Raw genomic sequence first — 14,522 nt, 5'->3', positions numbered from 1 at the left:
AAGGAAAAAAGAAAAAAAGAAAATTGGAAAGTAAGAAACTTCTTTGAACTAAACCCATTTTCTGATTTTCCCCTTAAAAAAAAAAACCCATTTTCTGATTTTTCTCACATTCTTGCACTATACCCATTTTCCCCCAATTCTCCATTTTTGAAGCCCTAAATTACGATAGGAAAAGTACTCAAAAATTTATGAGAGGAAAATTGAGCAAAGAAATCTGAGCAAGTAGACGAAGGCGGCACTTAGGCGGTGGCTAATTGCTTGAATTTCAGGCGGACAAGTGGTGGCTGCGAGTTTTAGGCTACTTAAACTCCCATTTTCATCTTTCATGTTCCTGCCTTGTGGTTGATTGCTCGAATGGTTGTTTAAGGTTTACGGCAAAGTTTTGTTTTTGAAATTGCTTAATTGAAATTTTTGTTGTTGCATGTCGTGGTGATTAATTTGAAGTTTTCGTTGTTGTGCTTGCAAATTTGTATTTGAGGCCATATATTATGATAACAGGAAGATGAAATTACTTAGTTCAAATTTGATATTTTAGAGAGATTTCACGAGTTGGGTGAGAAACGATCTGGGTAATCGTTTTCCACGATAACTCGAATTAGCGACCATATACAATCTGGTTAATTTCTGGAAAAATAGAGAAAATTTGAACTAAAAACATCAGGAAACGGAAAGATAGATAAGTTTATTTGTTACTTTGGGATCTAACCATAAAAGATGATTTGATATATGTTTGTAGACCAATCTATAAATTTTAATGTAATATGTATTTAAGAATTTATCTAGATTTCAAGACTCTTGGCATTCAGTCTTTGTTAGAGTTCCTTAAACGGATGTGATGGAGTACTAATCCTTTGTAAATTTATGACAGCTTGTTGGACAAAAATTAATCTTGAGTTAGTGGTATACATTGTTGTAACTGTCATCTGAGATAAAGATCAAATGGGCAGTCTAAGGGTAAGATAACTTTTTACTTTTGATTTTTTAAATCGGACTTCCATATGAGTGTATTAAACGACTAGAAAACTTGCTACCCTAACATATTTTACTCATCTTGTGTTACTCTGGTCGTCTTTTGCTAGCTGCCTGCTGACTTTTATTTATTGTTAATCTGTTATTTGGTGTCTTAAATTCTAAGTTTGCTCAATGATTTTATGTCAATAAAGCTGTAAAGATATAGTGTTGTAGTTTTGTGATATTGTGTTTTGTCATTAATCTTGCAATTTGACATTCTTTTTACATATAATACGTTTGTCATACTTCATATTTAGCTTTTATTATGCATTTGAGTTCTCGTGAATTTAATTTTTTTTTTGTTTTTAATAAATTAACTTTCTTAATTCTTACCCTGAGGAATGGATAGTGAAACCAAAAACTGGTGGATGTTTGCCAAATGAAATGATGAATATGAATGGGGAATAGACGAATATGTCTAAATCTGGTGCCACAATTAATCAAATATCATAAATTATTTTCTATTGCTTCTGTGTAGCTTTTGATGCATGCTGCTAACCTGACTATACCGTAGCTACTGTTGAAATGTTGATGTTGATGAATTTTTCTAATGCCCGCTGTTGCTTTTATTTTTGTATATAGTTGATGGTTTTATTGTTTGCTGCTGCTTTTAATTGTTCTATGTTCTGTTGTTGATGTTCATGCTTTTTATTATTTTATAGTCTTCTGCATCTCTAAATTGCCATCATTAGAATAGTGAAACTTTGTTTATTAAAAGCCTTGCATGCATCTTGGTATCTATAATTAATATATATGTAAAATGTTTATATAATTTGCACACTATAATTATAAGTTGGGTGGAGCTTTTAAGTAGTGTCCTGTTATTTATTGGTTAGCTAATATCCCAGATACAGGTTGAATATTAAGCTTTAGGAATATGATTTAAAGTTGAAATTCATTTCACTTATAAAGATTATCATGAATTGGTACCACTAATTGTCCTTAGCATGTATTATGAGAAATATTAAGGCTAAGAGAAAAAATTTGATAAAAACATGAGTGAAACTTATGAGTAGTTTCCTATAAAGTAAGCTAACTAAAAGAGATTGAACGATTGAATGTGTATAATCGTGATACTATAGTGGAAACTAAGGAAAGCAGACCAAACTTCATGATTTTGTTTATATTTTTGGATGACAATGTGAGACCTGAGACGACAGCATCTCAAGCTACTGCTCATGAAGTATATGTTAAAATTTAAACTATTATGTGACAGAATAAGAATATGCATTATTTAATTAATTACTTAGACACTTGTTATTATTTTACTTTTGTAGAGTTTAAGAAACTTGCACTGTCTAGCTTTTTTGTATGATGCTGCCTTAATTCTATTGTAGCTGTTATTGAACTGTTGCTTCTATTGATGTTATTGAACTGTTGCTTCTATTGATGTTATTGAACTGTTGCTATACAGTCCAGGAAAAAGTTGCAAAAAACCCAATGAGAAGGAATGGCCCAAGATTCAACACATCCCTTACATTATTCATTAGATTACTGAGTAGGTGCGCTCCAATCCATTCATTCAGTTATTTAGTCGTTAAAATAGTTTGTAATATTAGTATATTTTTCACTCAATCTCTAATGTACCTCTCTTTTTCTACCTGAGCTTTGATTTAGCATGGGGGTGATACAAATTTTTCGGCAGTAATCCTCATAATAAACTATTTGAATATACCATTAATTTGCCTTTTCATTAATAAACTTTTTGAATATACCATTATTCATTAGGTTAGTAAATGCTTGTTGTTTAGCAAAAAAAAAGACACTCACTAAGATTTCACCTCTGACACTTAACATTGCTTTCGACATTGACCTGAGACTATTCCTAATTAGTCCAGTGGCATACATGTTAAAAGTATGTACCTACTGCAATTTGTTTTATCAGTCTTAAGTTCATAATGCTTGGTGATCAACATATTAACCCCTTTCCGTTGTATCTATGAATATTGTCTTGGTGAATATTTTAGAATATTATTTTTGTTATGTAGTACTATATAAGTTGGGATCAATCTGTGGTTATCATCATAGCAGTCGCTTTTTTTTTTTAATTTTTTTTTATTTCACTCTGAAAATCTCGACATTCTTTTCTGAAGTACTTTATATAATACCACCAGGCTGCCGTGAATTATATGCTAAGCTAGCAGGTTTGTCTTCTCCTTTAATGATTTTATGTGTGTCTCTTCTCCTTCTAATGATTTGAAGTTCGGTGACTTATTACAGATTCTTATATATAATTGGATTAATTTGTTTATCTGGTAAACTAATTATATCACTTAGATTTGAGGTTTCTTGAGTAGTGTTATTGAGGATTATTATGTTTGTGAAAATAAATATACTAAAAAAGAGTGGGAGCAGGTTTATGATACCAATTTGCTCTTTTCTTGTTTGATTTAATTGGTTGGTTATATATGTCTTTGTTTTACTTTATATGAACTATGGCCTTACCATTCATGTTAATATTCAAACTATTACATTTAAGAGGGGCAAAAAAAAAAAAAAAAAAAAAAAAAAAAAAAACATCAAGTTCCTTTTTTTTTTTTAAGTGCTCGATTATTCTATAATTCCATTTTGATTTTTTTGGGGTTATTGTTTATCAAGGGAATCAGATGAATCGGATATGTGTAAACAGTGCTAGAGGTGGATACTGAAGCTAAAGAAGATGTTCCCGAATTGCTTTACTTGAGAAATTGGAGAAGCAGGAGAAATAAATGGAATTGGAGAAGCAAGCTAAGAGAAAAAAATGATAATGCGGTCCAAAGAATTGCTGATAATATTGTTTGGGGGACAAAATGATTTATATAATATTTTTAATTGTTTTCTTTCTTAGTTTAACTAATGATAATTTAATTTTAATTTGTAATTGTTCTTGTAGATAACATTGTGCAAACTTTTAATTTATATTAATAAAATCCTAATTTTTTTTTTGAAAATTCTTATTTTATTTGTATTATTATTATTATTAGTAGTACAATTATTTTTATTGGCATTAGGTTGTATATGTACTGTGTGGCATTAGGTTTAGGGAACCGTGGCATTAGGGTATATGCATCGTGGCATTAGGTATAGGAAACCGTGGCATTAGGTATTATAACTAATGCCGCGGCAATAATGTTGCCGTTGCATCAGGTATTGATCTAACGCAACGGATTATTGATGCCGTGGCATTAGGTCTCATATACCGTTGCATTAGACCTACTGCAACGCCAGCAGATGCCACGGTACATGGCCGTTGCATTAGGCCTAATGCCATGGATTTTGACGCCTAATGCGACGGATTTAGGGGTTGCAATAGATCAAAAATGTAGTAGTGTTCCTCTTAAGAAAGGGGTGTTCCTTATTAGATTTTTGAATGTAGAATCGAAGGAAAAAGCTCTGAATGCTTCGCATGTGCTTTTTGATAATCGCCCTGTTTTCATGAAACAATGGGAGGATGGAATGGAAGTGAATTGTGAGGAGTTTACTACGATTCCTGTCTAGGTTCAATTGCCAAGTTTACCTCTTAAATATTGGGGTAAGAATTGTTTAGAGAAGATTCTGGGTTTGATTGGAAAACTTGTTCGTCCTGATAATGCTACCCGATCGAAGGAGAGGGTTAATTTTGCTCAATTCTTAATTGAGGTAGGGATTGATGGTGATTTTCCTGACATGATTGAGTTCCTTTCGGAGAAGGGTTGTTTGTATCAGCAGAAGGTGGTGTTTGAGTGGAAACCCATTAAGTGCTCTATATGCAAACAATTGGGTCATGAGGAAGGAAAGTGTAAGAAGGTGAGGAAAGTGTGGAGACCTAAACCTCAGGCTGAACAAGTGCAACAAAAATATTCGGACAAGCTAGGGCCTAGCAATGATACAGGTTCAGCTGATGAGAATGATTTGTTAAAGGATGATGAGCAGGGTGAGTGGAGGATTGCTACTAGACAGAAGAAAGGGATTGGGAATGTTTCGAATCCTAATTCTCCTGTTATGGTGAGAAGTTCTTTTCATGAACTGCAGGCCTTCATAGGTTTTGGGGAGGTGAATGAAGGTGGTGCTCCCACTCTTGAGCAAAAGGGTGGTAATGGATAAAGTCCTTACTTGGAATATGAGAGGCTTAAATGGTCTTTCAAAGCAGAAGGAGGTTAAGGCCTTCTTGTCTCAGAATAAGGTTGGTTTTTGTGGATTGCTTGAAACTAAAATTAGGTGTGCTAATTTTTCTGTTGTTCATAATCATCTTTTTCAAGGATGGTGTGTGTCCTCGAATTTTTCTTTTGTAAAGGGTGGTAGAATCTTGATTACTTGGCTTCCAGATTTCTTCCATGTTCATATTATTGCTTGTCATGCTTAGTTTCTGCATGTTAGAGTAAAGAATATAGCTCTTGACTTGGAGTTTCATTGTACCATTGTTTATGGCATGAATGATGCTAAGGAAAGAGTTGAGTTATGGAGTTCATTGAAGGAGATTGGGAATTCTATGGAGGGTCCTTGGTTGATTTCAGGGGATTTTAACCGTCCTCTTAACTTTGCTAACAGAATTGGTAAGCCTGTTACTCACTCTAAGTTTGATGACTTTAGAGAGTGTGTTAATGCTTGTTGTTTGAGGGATATTAAGCATGTTAGGTGTACCTATACATGGAATAATAAGCAAGATGGGGATAGTAGAGTCTATTCTAAAATTAATAGAGTTATGGGGAATGATGAGTGGTTTTTGACTTGTTTAGAGGCCTATGTTCATTATTTACCTAAGATGTACTTTGATCATTGCCTTGGATTGATTCACTTAGATAATCAGTATGTTCTTGGTAAGAGTTCTTTCAAATTCCTTGATATGTGGACTTCTCATTCTGCTTATCCTGGGATTGTGGGAGTAGCCTAGAATGCTGATGTTAGAGGGGTAGAGATGTATAAAGTGGTGAGTAAGCTGGAGAGTTTGAAGAAAGAGTTAAAGAAATTGCATAGAAGTGAGTTCTCTGATATTGAGGTTCAGTTTGCTAAGAGCAAGCACAATCTAGAAAATGCTCAATTGGCTGTTCAAGCTGATATAAATGATATGGGGTTAAGAGAGGTTGAAAGGAGGATGTTAGATGACTTCTCTCAGATTAGAGCTTAGTATTTTTCTTTGTTGTCTCAGAAGGCAAAGATTAATTGGCTCAAAGTTGAGGATGAAAATACTAAGTATTTTCATTACTGTATTAAGTTGAAGAAATACAGGAAAAGGGTGATAGCAGTGAAGGATATGAACAATTCTTGGTGTGATTCACCTAACAAGATCTCTAAAGTTTATGTCTCTTATTACAAGATGCTGCTTGGTTCTGATCCTTGGGATAAGCTGAGTGTGCAGTTTGAGGTGGTTAGGAGTGGGTATATTCTGGATAAGGCTCAAGCTCAAATGTTAGATGCCCCTTTCACTAGAGGTGAGGTTAAGAAAACCATGTTCTCTATTCCAGGCAATAAGTCTCCTGGGCCTAATCGGCACAATAGTACATTTTTCAAGAGATCTTGGGACACTGTTGGTGAGCAGATTACAGAAGCTATCTTCCAATTTTTTGAGAATGGGAAGTTGTTGAAGGAAGTGAATAATACTATCCTTACTCTGGTTCATAAGGTGGATAATCCTAGCTCTGTTACCGACTTTAGCCCGATTGCTTGCTGCAATGTCATCTATAAGTGTATTTATTAAGATGATTTGTAGCAGACTGAAGTTAGTTCTTCCTGATATTGTGTCTCAGAATCAGACAATTTTCGTTGAAGCAAGGCAGATCATTCAGAATATTAGTATCATTCAGGATCTGGTGGCTAGATATGGTAGGAAGAGGTCTCCTAGTGCTTGTCTTTTGAAGGTTGACATTAGAAAGGTTATGATTCTGTTCAATGGGATTTTTTGGAAGAAATGTTGGGTGCTTTAAACTTCCCTAATAAGCTGATTAGCTTGATTATGGTTTGTGTTAGGACCCCTTCTTTCACTTTGAGTATTAATGGTAATTTGACTGGTTTTTTTAAGGGAAAGAGAGGTTTGAGACATGGGGATCCCATGTCTCCTCTCCTTTATGTGATTTGTATGGAGTACTTGACCAGGCTTCTTAAGATTGTTGGGGAGCAGCCTCAGTTTCAGCTTCACCCTAGGTCAAAGGTTTAGGTCTGAACCACTTAGTGTTTGCTGATGATTTGATTATCTCCAGTAAGGGGGAGGATATCTCAGTTAGGCTTTTGCTAAGAGCTCTGGCTACTTTTGCAGCTTTTTTTGGTCTAGTTGCAATTGAAGGAAAGTCCAATATCTATTGCTGCAACATTGATCATTCTGTCAAGGCTAATATCATTCAGAGTTCTGGTTTTAAGGAAGGGAAGCTTCCTTTCAAGTACCTTGAGGTGAATGTGAGTAATAAAAAGCTCTTTAAGGATGATTGTCAATGTTTGATTGATAAAATCACCAATAGAATTAAAATTTAGGGATACAGAACTCTCTCTTATGCTAGGAGAGCTCAGCTTGTCAACTCTGTCCTACTCTCTTTGCACATTTATTGGGCAACTATTTTTGTTCTCCCCAAAGCTATCTTAGATGGAGTTGCTGCTATTTGTAGGAACTACCTATGGGGTGGGAAGCCTGTGTATTCTAGAGCTCCTCCTATTACATGGGATATTGTTTGCAGGAGTAAGAAGCAAGGAGGTTTGGGCATTCATGACTGTCATGCCTGGAATGTTGTTGCTATTGGTAAGAATATCTAGAATATTGCTCAGAAGCAGGATAGTCTCTGGCTTAGATGGGTTAATGGCTTATATTTAAAGGGTTGAACTTGGAAGAGATTCTAGTGCCCTGAGAATGCTAGTTGGAATTGGAGCAAGTTTGGAAAATAAAGGATATTATGAAATTTGGGTATTGTGGTGATAGATGAATAGCTAATGTAAAAGGTTACTCTATTGCTAGTGGCTATAAGTGGCTGAAGCATCAGTATGAAGATGTGAAATGGAGTGGCTGGGTCTGGAATAGGCTGAATATTCCTAGGCATCGTTTTATTTGCTGGATGATTATGTGGAAGAGAATTAGAGTGAGAGCTCACCTTGAAAAAATTGGGGTCATCTCAGATGATAGGTGCCCTTTATGTGAGAATGGTATTGAAACTGTAGATCATCTGTACTTCAGTTGTCAGTGTACTAGAATATGCTGCAATGACTTATAGTTGAGAATTGGGCAGAATGTCAGTTTTTCTTCTTTGGAAGAATGTAATCAGAAGCTGCTTGATATCAAGGGCAGATTTCAGAGACAGGTGTTTCAGAGTTACTATGCAGGTCTACTATATTGTATTTGGATTCAAAGAAACAAAGCAGTTTGGGACAAGTGCATAATGAAGCCAGACAAGCTTATTCAGAACCTGTGCAGAGACATTTATCATAAAATTTCTCATGTAATGCCAAACTAGTACAAGGAACTTAGAGTGGTTCAATGCTTTGCATTGGATTTAGTTTTGTGTTTATGTTGTTCATTGGGTGTAAGGGGTGGTGGTGTTTTGGTGCTTTGTTTTTTTGTAGTCCTTTTTGGACTGTTTTTTTGTTGTATTTGGTGTTGATCTTTTAATATGATTTTTTTTACCTTTTTCAAAAAAAAAAAAAAAGCCAAAAATTTGATTTCTGCACCACCTAACAGATTCTTGGATGGAATCCATTAGTGGGCCCCTAGAAGACACGTGTCAAGGGTCTATTAGTTTAAATGAATAAATTAATAAAAAAAAAGAAATATTAAAAAAAAACTAACCCTTAACCCAACCCAACCCAACCACCACCACCAGCGATCCTGACATCCACTGTCAGCGACCCCAATCCCCTTCCCATCCCCACCACCGGCATCTCCAGCCTATCACCAGCACCCAAGCCGACCCTTAAACACTCCAGCCCCAGCCACCATAAACCGGCGCTAAAACCTATGGAAGCTAAAAACTAACGATTGAAAACCACCAAAATCATGGAATCCAACCAAGAAAACGAACCATGGAAACCCTTCACCTTCAAACGGCCGAAATCGATGATGGAAACCCAGAATGGTCGATTTCCATGGCCAATATGACCATTTCAAGGGTGGAGGAAAGGGGGGGTTTGTGCGGTGGTCAAGTTGGTTTTTGCGGTGCTTTGATGGGCTTAGGGTGGTTTTCAGGAAGGGGCAAGGGGGAAGCGGTGGAGTCGGAAATTATAGGGTGGAAGTTGGGCTGGTTCGCCGATTTTAATGGCGGCAAGCAGGTGATGACGGTGGTGGGGCTGGCTGGGTAAGGGGTTAGGTTCTTTTTTTCTTTTTAAATTTTTTTTTTCCTTTTTATGAATTTATTCATTTAAACCAATAGACACTTGACACGTGTCTTCTAGGGCCCCACTAACGGATTCCTGGTAGAGGAATAATCGGTCGTTGGACAATCACCCTAAACAATAATTCTACCTAAACCAACCAAAGACAAGTCTAGGGTAAGTAGAGGATCGTATCCACATGGAATGGGTAAAGAACACCAAGAGTATGAAATGGTTGTAAGCTAATTTGTTCACAAATTGGGTTTTGATTAGTTAACTTTTATATAGAGGAACGCTAGGGTAACGGGATTCAACACCAACCAAACCAAAGAATCAATAACAAGGATAAATCATGAGCATACATGGAAAATAGAGTAGGAACTTAACATTGTCTTCTTTCAAAGTCACAACATAAGTATTCCCTAGATTAAGCACTAACATAACAAGGATTAAGTCAAGGATAGGAAGGGGGTTTCTAGCTCGAGTTTGTCTCTCGATCGTTCCGAGCTAGCATGAAGCACAAATAATTGGGATTTCTCACCTAATTACCACATTAAAGCATCCTATTCAATGAAACCAAACATTCATAAGTATGAAAATGGCATGATCTAATTGCGCAAGAAAGAACTCACTCTAAAACCCCATCTCGATGTAAGTAGAGGGATGAACGAATGAGCATAAAGTGGCCATCAAAATACACATGCAACAATCAATTCAAGCACAAACAACTATCAATCCAAAGTAGAACATGAATAAATCCAAGTCAGTCAACCATGGTTTGGTTGGGTTTTCACCCAACTCCTAACTAAGAAACTACTCACTAAACATGGTGGGAATTACGCGAACAATTAAATCTAGGGTTTTCATGAATTCAAGTAAGCTAGGATAGAGATAAAGCAAGGATGGATTGAACATGCAACAATAATTAAACAAGATTAAGAAAGAAATTAACAATGCAAAGTGAATAAAAATAGAAATTTAATAACAAGAGATAGAGTAAAGAGATTACTTAAAACTCTTCAAAGTTGAGGAAATGTTGAATTCAAGAGAATAATCTTCAATTAACTATTACAATGATTGAGTTTGAGAAGATCTAAGCTAATTAATGAGAGTTCTAAAAAACTAAGGGCCTAAGAAGACTAAAGGGAAGAAGGTCCATACAAATGAGCTCAAGGGAGGTATTTATAAGACCCCCAAATAAAAAAGACGGAGAAAACAAGAATCGGGTTCAACTATAGGCCTACACGGATGTGCTAGGCTTGGCACGGATGTGCAGCCTATGTTGCACGGACGTGCCACCCTATGCATGGCCATGCAGAACATGAAAAATAGAAGCAGTAGCTATTGTTTTAGTGCTGCAGACTTGCACGGACGTGCAGGAAATTAGCAAGGACGTGCCAAAAGTTACACGGACGTGTCGATTTCTGCATGTCCGTGCTGGCTGGGGTGATGAGTGTCATTTATGGCACTCATTTGTTCTCTTTTAGGGTGATTTTATATTGCTCTTATAGATCTTTTCATTCCTTTTTCCTTAGTTTTGCTCTTTATTTCTTTAGTTTGCACTTTCCTTAGTTGATTTTCCATTTTCGTGTATTTCTTGGTTTATTTTGTCTTTCTCCCTTTTATTTGTTTGTTTTCTTTCATTTTCAAGTTAAGATCGTTGTCCAAAGATTCCCGAGGTTTCTTCCCAGGTTTTGCATTAATTGGGATGCTTAGTGTCTTCCATTTGAAGCCCAAGTATGGAGATGTGCAAGTTTCAAGTTTCCTTAGGTCGTGCATTCAAACCGTGGGGGCACCAATTTTGGTGTTGAACCCACCGTCAAGGTGTTTGGAATCTGCCATGTTCCGTGTTCATCAAGCACACCAAGTGGAGCACACGAGGAGCGTCAAGTTGAAGGGGAAGAGAGTTGCCCTGCTCCCAGGTGCGGGCGCACGCGACAATGGCGCGTACGCGCCTGTTGCTCCCCCTGTTCCGTACCCTCTTTTGCGCGGCCGCGCATCTTCTTGAAGAAGGTCGCTCCTGTACGGGTCTATTTTGGACGATCTAACCAACTTCTCTTTGTTAGCTTTACTATATATAGATTTTTCTTCTATTTTTTAGAGGGGATTTGATTAGAGAATTTTGAAGTTTAGAGATTTTTAGAGAGAGAATTGATTGGAGGATTTTTCATTAGATAATTCATTAGAGAAGAATTAGAGAATATTTTAGAGAGAGAAACTCATGGTTGATGATTGATGATTGATTCTAAGCACATTTCCTTTGATTTCATCAAAGTTTGTAAAGATTTCTTTTACTTTAATGCAATCTTTAGCTTTTGATTTCAATTGTTTTGTTGATTGTTAAAGTTTATTGATTAGTTGATTGAATTTGTTTGATTGAAATGATGATGATGAATTTGTTGATTTGCTTAGTTTTGATCTTGATTTCTTCCATGGATTGTGAGTAGTTACTCGCTAGGGATGTGGTGAAGCATGTTTGAGTGATGGATCATAGCTAATTGGGGGTTTTGATTGATTTACCATTGTGATTAAATTGGTTGATTGATTTTGTGCATGTGTGTGATTAGTTAAAGAGTAGCTAACTTTAATTATCATACTAGATTGCATTGTGTGCCTACATTGATACGGACCATTGATTTGTAGCTCGCATTTGTCGATTGAGCTTGGTTAGTGATGTTCCTAGTTAAAGTCTTTCGTAGTTGGCGCTAGCTAGACCTCTAGGAGATAGCTTGTCGAGCTCTTTTGATTGCATTTTCTATCTTCCCTCGCAATACTCGAATTAATCAATCTCCAACCCGATTAGTGTGTGTCCATTGCAAGTACATGTGGATCCTAAATCCCTAGTGTCTTGATATATTGATTTACTTGGTTTGATTAGTTGAATTAGATAACCTACACTACCATCTTACCTTTCGAAGTAGCTTGACATTGGCTGTAGCAAACTTCCCCCCATTCCTAGTGGTTCAACCCGAACTTGCCCTATTACTAGGTGTAGGTTTGGTTTTAAATTTAGTTTGATTGGAGGAATTTTAGTTTCCATCGACCAAGAATCCACCCTCCGTCATGGGGAGAGCTTAATCAAGAACTTCCTGATTCCACCTAGTCACCCCTGCACGGACGTGCCAGATGTTGCATGGCCGTGCAGGGTCTTCTCTGTCCTGTTTTTCCCTCCTTTCTTCGATGTTGGTTCTTTCTTCTTCATTTTCACTTCACTACTCTTCGTTTAGAATTCCTTGAATACTTCTCGGGGTGCTTCTTAATCCGCTCTTTGGGCCTATAACGTCATCAAAAACAATAACAACCCGTGAAGCACATAGTACACAAAAATATGCATAAAAATAGGGTAAACAATGAAGTAAGGCATTAATTCCTCACATATTCATCATTAAAAACCACTCTATAATCATACAAATAGCAAGCTATCAAATTCCTCCAAGCTAAGCTTTTGCTTGTCCCGAGCAAATCAGACATAACAAACCAAATTAAGAGAGGAAAGAACTCGCTAGGCTCAAAGCAAATAAAGCTAAGGCAACAAGGGAGGAAAAGAATGCAAACAAAACCGCACTCATGGCAAACATGAATCACTTTTAGCATAAGTGAGAAGCCATTTAAACCCACAAGTCGCCTTACGAGACGAGTTTTGTTCTCGTGAGGGTTTCCCTTGAGTTTAACCCACAACTCACACAAAAACCAAAACAAACCATCAATGGTTACACACATTCCAATGTTTTTTATTGCCCAAGTCAACTCATCGGGATGTGAATCATAATTAAGACAAGTGAGAAACTTTCGAGAATTACTAATCATACAAATGTACACATGAGTTAGGGGTAACGAGAAGAACTAAGCAAGGTTGCACTAGGCTACTTCTTTAGACCTTTTACTAGTTCATTAGAGCACATCTAGATATTCCAAAGTTGTAACAAGCCCCTTTTTCGGTTATAAAATCTCAAAATGCTAGTTCAACTCCCAAAATGCACATTCAAGACCCTTCAACTACACTCTAAATCGGGGATTTCACAAGATATAACAATGTAAAAACGTTGTGGGAGGCATCCACAAGTTGACCTCTAAAGAATAGAAAATAACAATTTGAGAAATCTTGGGGTAGTTTTTGTTATCCCTTTTTCTATGCTCTTCTTTTCTTTTCATTTTTTTTTCATTGCCCTCGCCTCTTTTAACTGTGAACGGCTTTTTCTTTATTCAAAACATGTGGCTTATTATGCCACTTATTACGCATGAAACAAGTAGAACCAATTCCCTAATAGAGTTTTATTTCGGGGAGGAAAGGATGCATATCAAGAGTACAAGGGACCGGAATTCAAATCAAACATATCCTACTTTGGGCAGATTTATACAATATCCTATGCTATCATTCATTGGCTTTCATTTCATAGACACTAATGCAATCAAGATTAATAACTCTCTAAATGACCCCAACTCTTGCATACACCCTTCTAAGAGAACTTTTACTCATTACTTAAGTCAAGCAAGCAAAACACATAAATGTCGTCATTTGAGTCTCATCCTTGGGCATTTTTTATCGACTTTTCGATTTTTCTTTCTTTTTTTTTATGAAAGAGAGAAAATTCTACAAAGCACTAATATTTATAATAGTAAACTAAGTTGATCATGAAAATAAAACACAACTACGCACTAACTAAGGAGAGAGTAGAAGTATTCACATGATGAGAGATTTGGATTTCAAAGAGAGCAAATTTAGATTCAAGGAATTTGGATGTTAGGGAGAGGGAAACAAACAACAAGCAAATTCAACATGCCAACACGAGAACACAACATGACCCAATGATTCACATGATAAAGCACTTCCTCATGGTCTCAAACTCAGTGCTTGTGCAGGTGAAACCCGCGTTCATTAGTTGGATTTGTTTCTCGAATTATAGGGGTGGGTTGGCTTCACCCACACCTTAACCTTGGTACCCTTGTTGGTGCTCATGGTATTGTTGTTGATGGAATTGTTGTTGATGGAATTGTTGTTGTTGGAATTGCTGTTGTTGGAATTGTTGTTGTTGTTGTTGTTGTTGTTGTTCTAGTTGCTCTTGTTGTTGTTGCTACTCTTGCTCTTCTCTTTCTTCTCCCTCTGCACAGGGAGCCGAAGGGAAGTCTTTAGCAAAGAACCAGTTGCTCTCATCATAGATGACGGTTCTCTCGGGGTTAGGGGGATAGGCGTAGGGTCGCCTACTCACCAACAAAAGGAAGGGGTAGGCCCTTTCTGCGTCCCTTAGCCATTTCATCGTTCACAGGGACTA

At 36.6% G+C, this 14,522-nt stretch overlaps 2 protein-coding genes and 1 long non-coding RNA gene across 4 annotated transcripts; all 3 read left to right on the top strand.

The window, feature by feature from the left end:
* On the top strand, window positions 1-3,935 carry LOC145582123 (uncharacterized). Of its 2 annotated transcripts, XR_014099782.1 has the most exons (5): window positions 1-367; window positions 869-954; window positions 2,426-2,513; window positions 3,126-3,155; window positions 3,610-3,935. It is a non-coding gene; the product is annotated as an uncharacterized LOC145582123 (long non-coding RNA). The 2 variants fall into 2 exon arrangements; XR_014099781.1 differs by having other exon boundaries at window positions 3,105-3,935.
* Window positions 3,936-5,089: 1,154 nt separating this feature from the next.
* On the top strand, window positions 5,090-5,860 carry LOC145581041 (uncharacterized). The gene is made up of 2 exons (XM_081638113.1): window positions 5,090-5,152; window positions 5,333-5,860. The coding sequence occupies exons 1-2, from the start codon at window positions 5,090-5,092 to the stop codon at window positions 5,858-5,860; spliced, it is 591 nt and encodes a 196-aa protein (XP_081494239.1).
* Window positions 5,861-5,884: 24 nt separating this feature from the next.
* Window positions 5,885-8,159, top strand: LOC145581040 (uncharacterized). Its single transcript, XM_081638112.1, has 7 exons — window positions 5,885-6,049; window positions 6,116-6,589; window positions 6,714-6,839; window positions 6,986-7,107; window positions 7,164-7,350; window positions 7,432-7,693; window positions 7,879-8,159. The coding sequence occupies exons 1-7, from the start codon at window positions 5,885-5,887 to the stop codon at window positions 8,157-8,159; spliced, it is 1,617 nt and encodes a 538-aa protein (XP_081494238.1).
* Window positions 8,160-14,522: the final 6,363 nt, after the last annotated feature.

Source organism: Chenopodium album, chromosome 15, assembly GCF_948465745.1.
Source record: "Chenopodium album chromosome 15, dcCheAlbu1.1, whole genome shotgun sequence".
Taxonomy (NCBI): Eukaryota; Viridiplantae; Streptophyta; class Magnoliopsida; order Caryophyllales; family Amaranthaceae; genus Chenopodium; species Chenopodium album.
Note: the sequence above shows the minus strand (reverse complement) of the source record. Positions and strands in the feature narration are given on the sequence as shown.

Coding starts and splice junctions, on each gene's coding strand:
- LOC145581040 (XM_081638112.1), top strand. CDS start 5,885: ATGTATAAAGTGGTGAGTAAGCTGGAGAGTTTGAAGAAAGAGTTAAAG. Junction 6,590..6,713: donor TCCTTACTCTGGTTCATAAG/GTGGATAATCCT, acceptor ATTGTGTCTCAG/AATCAGACAATTTTCGTTGA. Junction 6,840..6,985: donor TGAAGGTTGACATTAGAAAG/GTTATGATTCTG, acceptor GGTTTTTTTAAG/GGAAAGAGAGGTTTGAGACA.
- LOC145581041 (XM_081638113.1), top strand. CDS start 5,090: ATGAGAGGCTTAAATGGTCTTTCAAAGCAGAAGGAGGTTAAGGCCTTC. Junction 5,153..5,332: donor CCTTCTTGTCTCAGAATAAG/GTTGGTTTTTGT, acceptor TGTCATGCTTAG/TTTCTGCATGTTAGAGTAAA.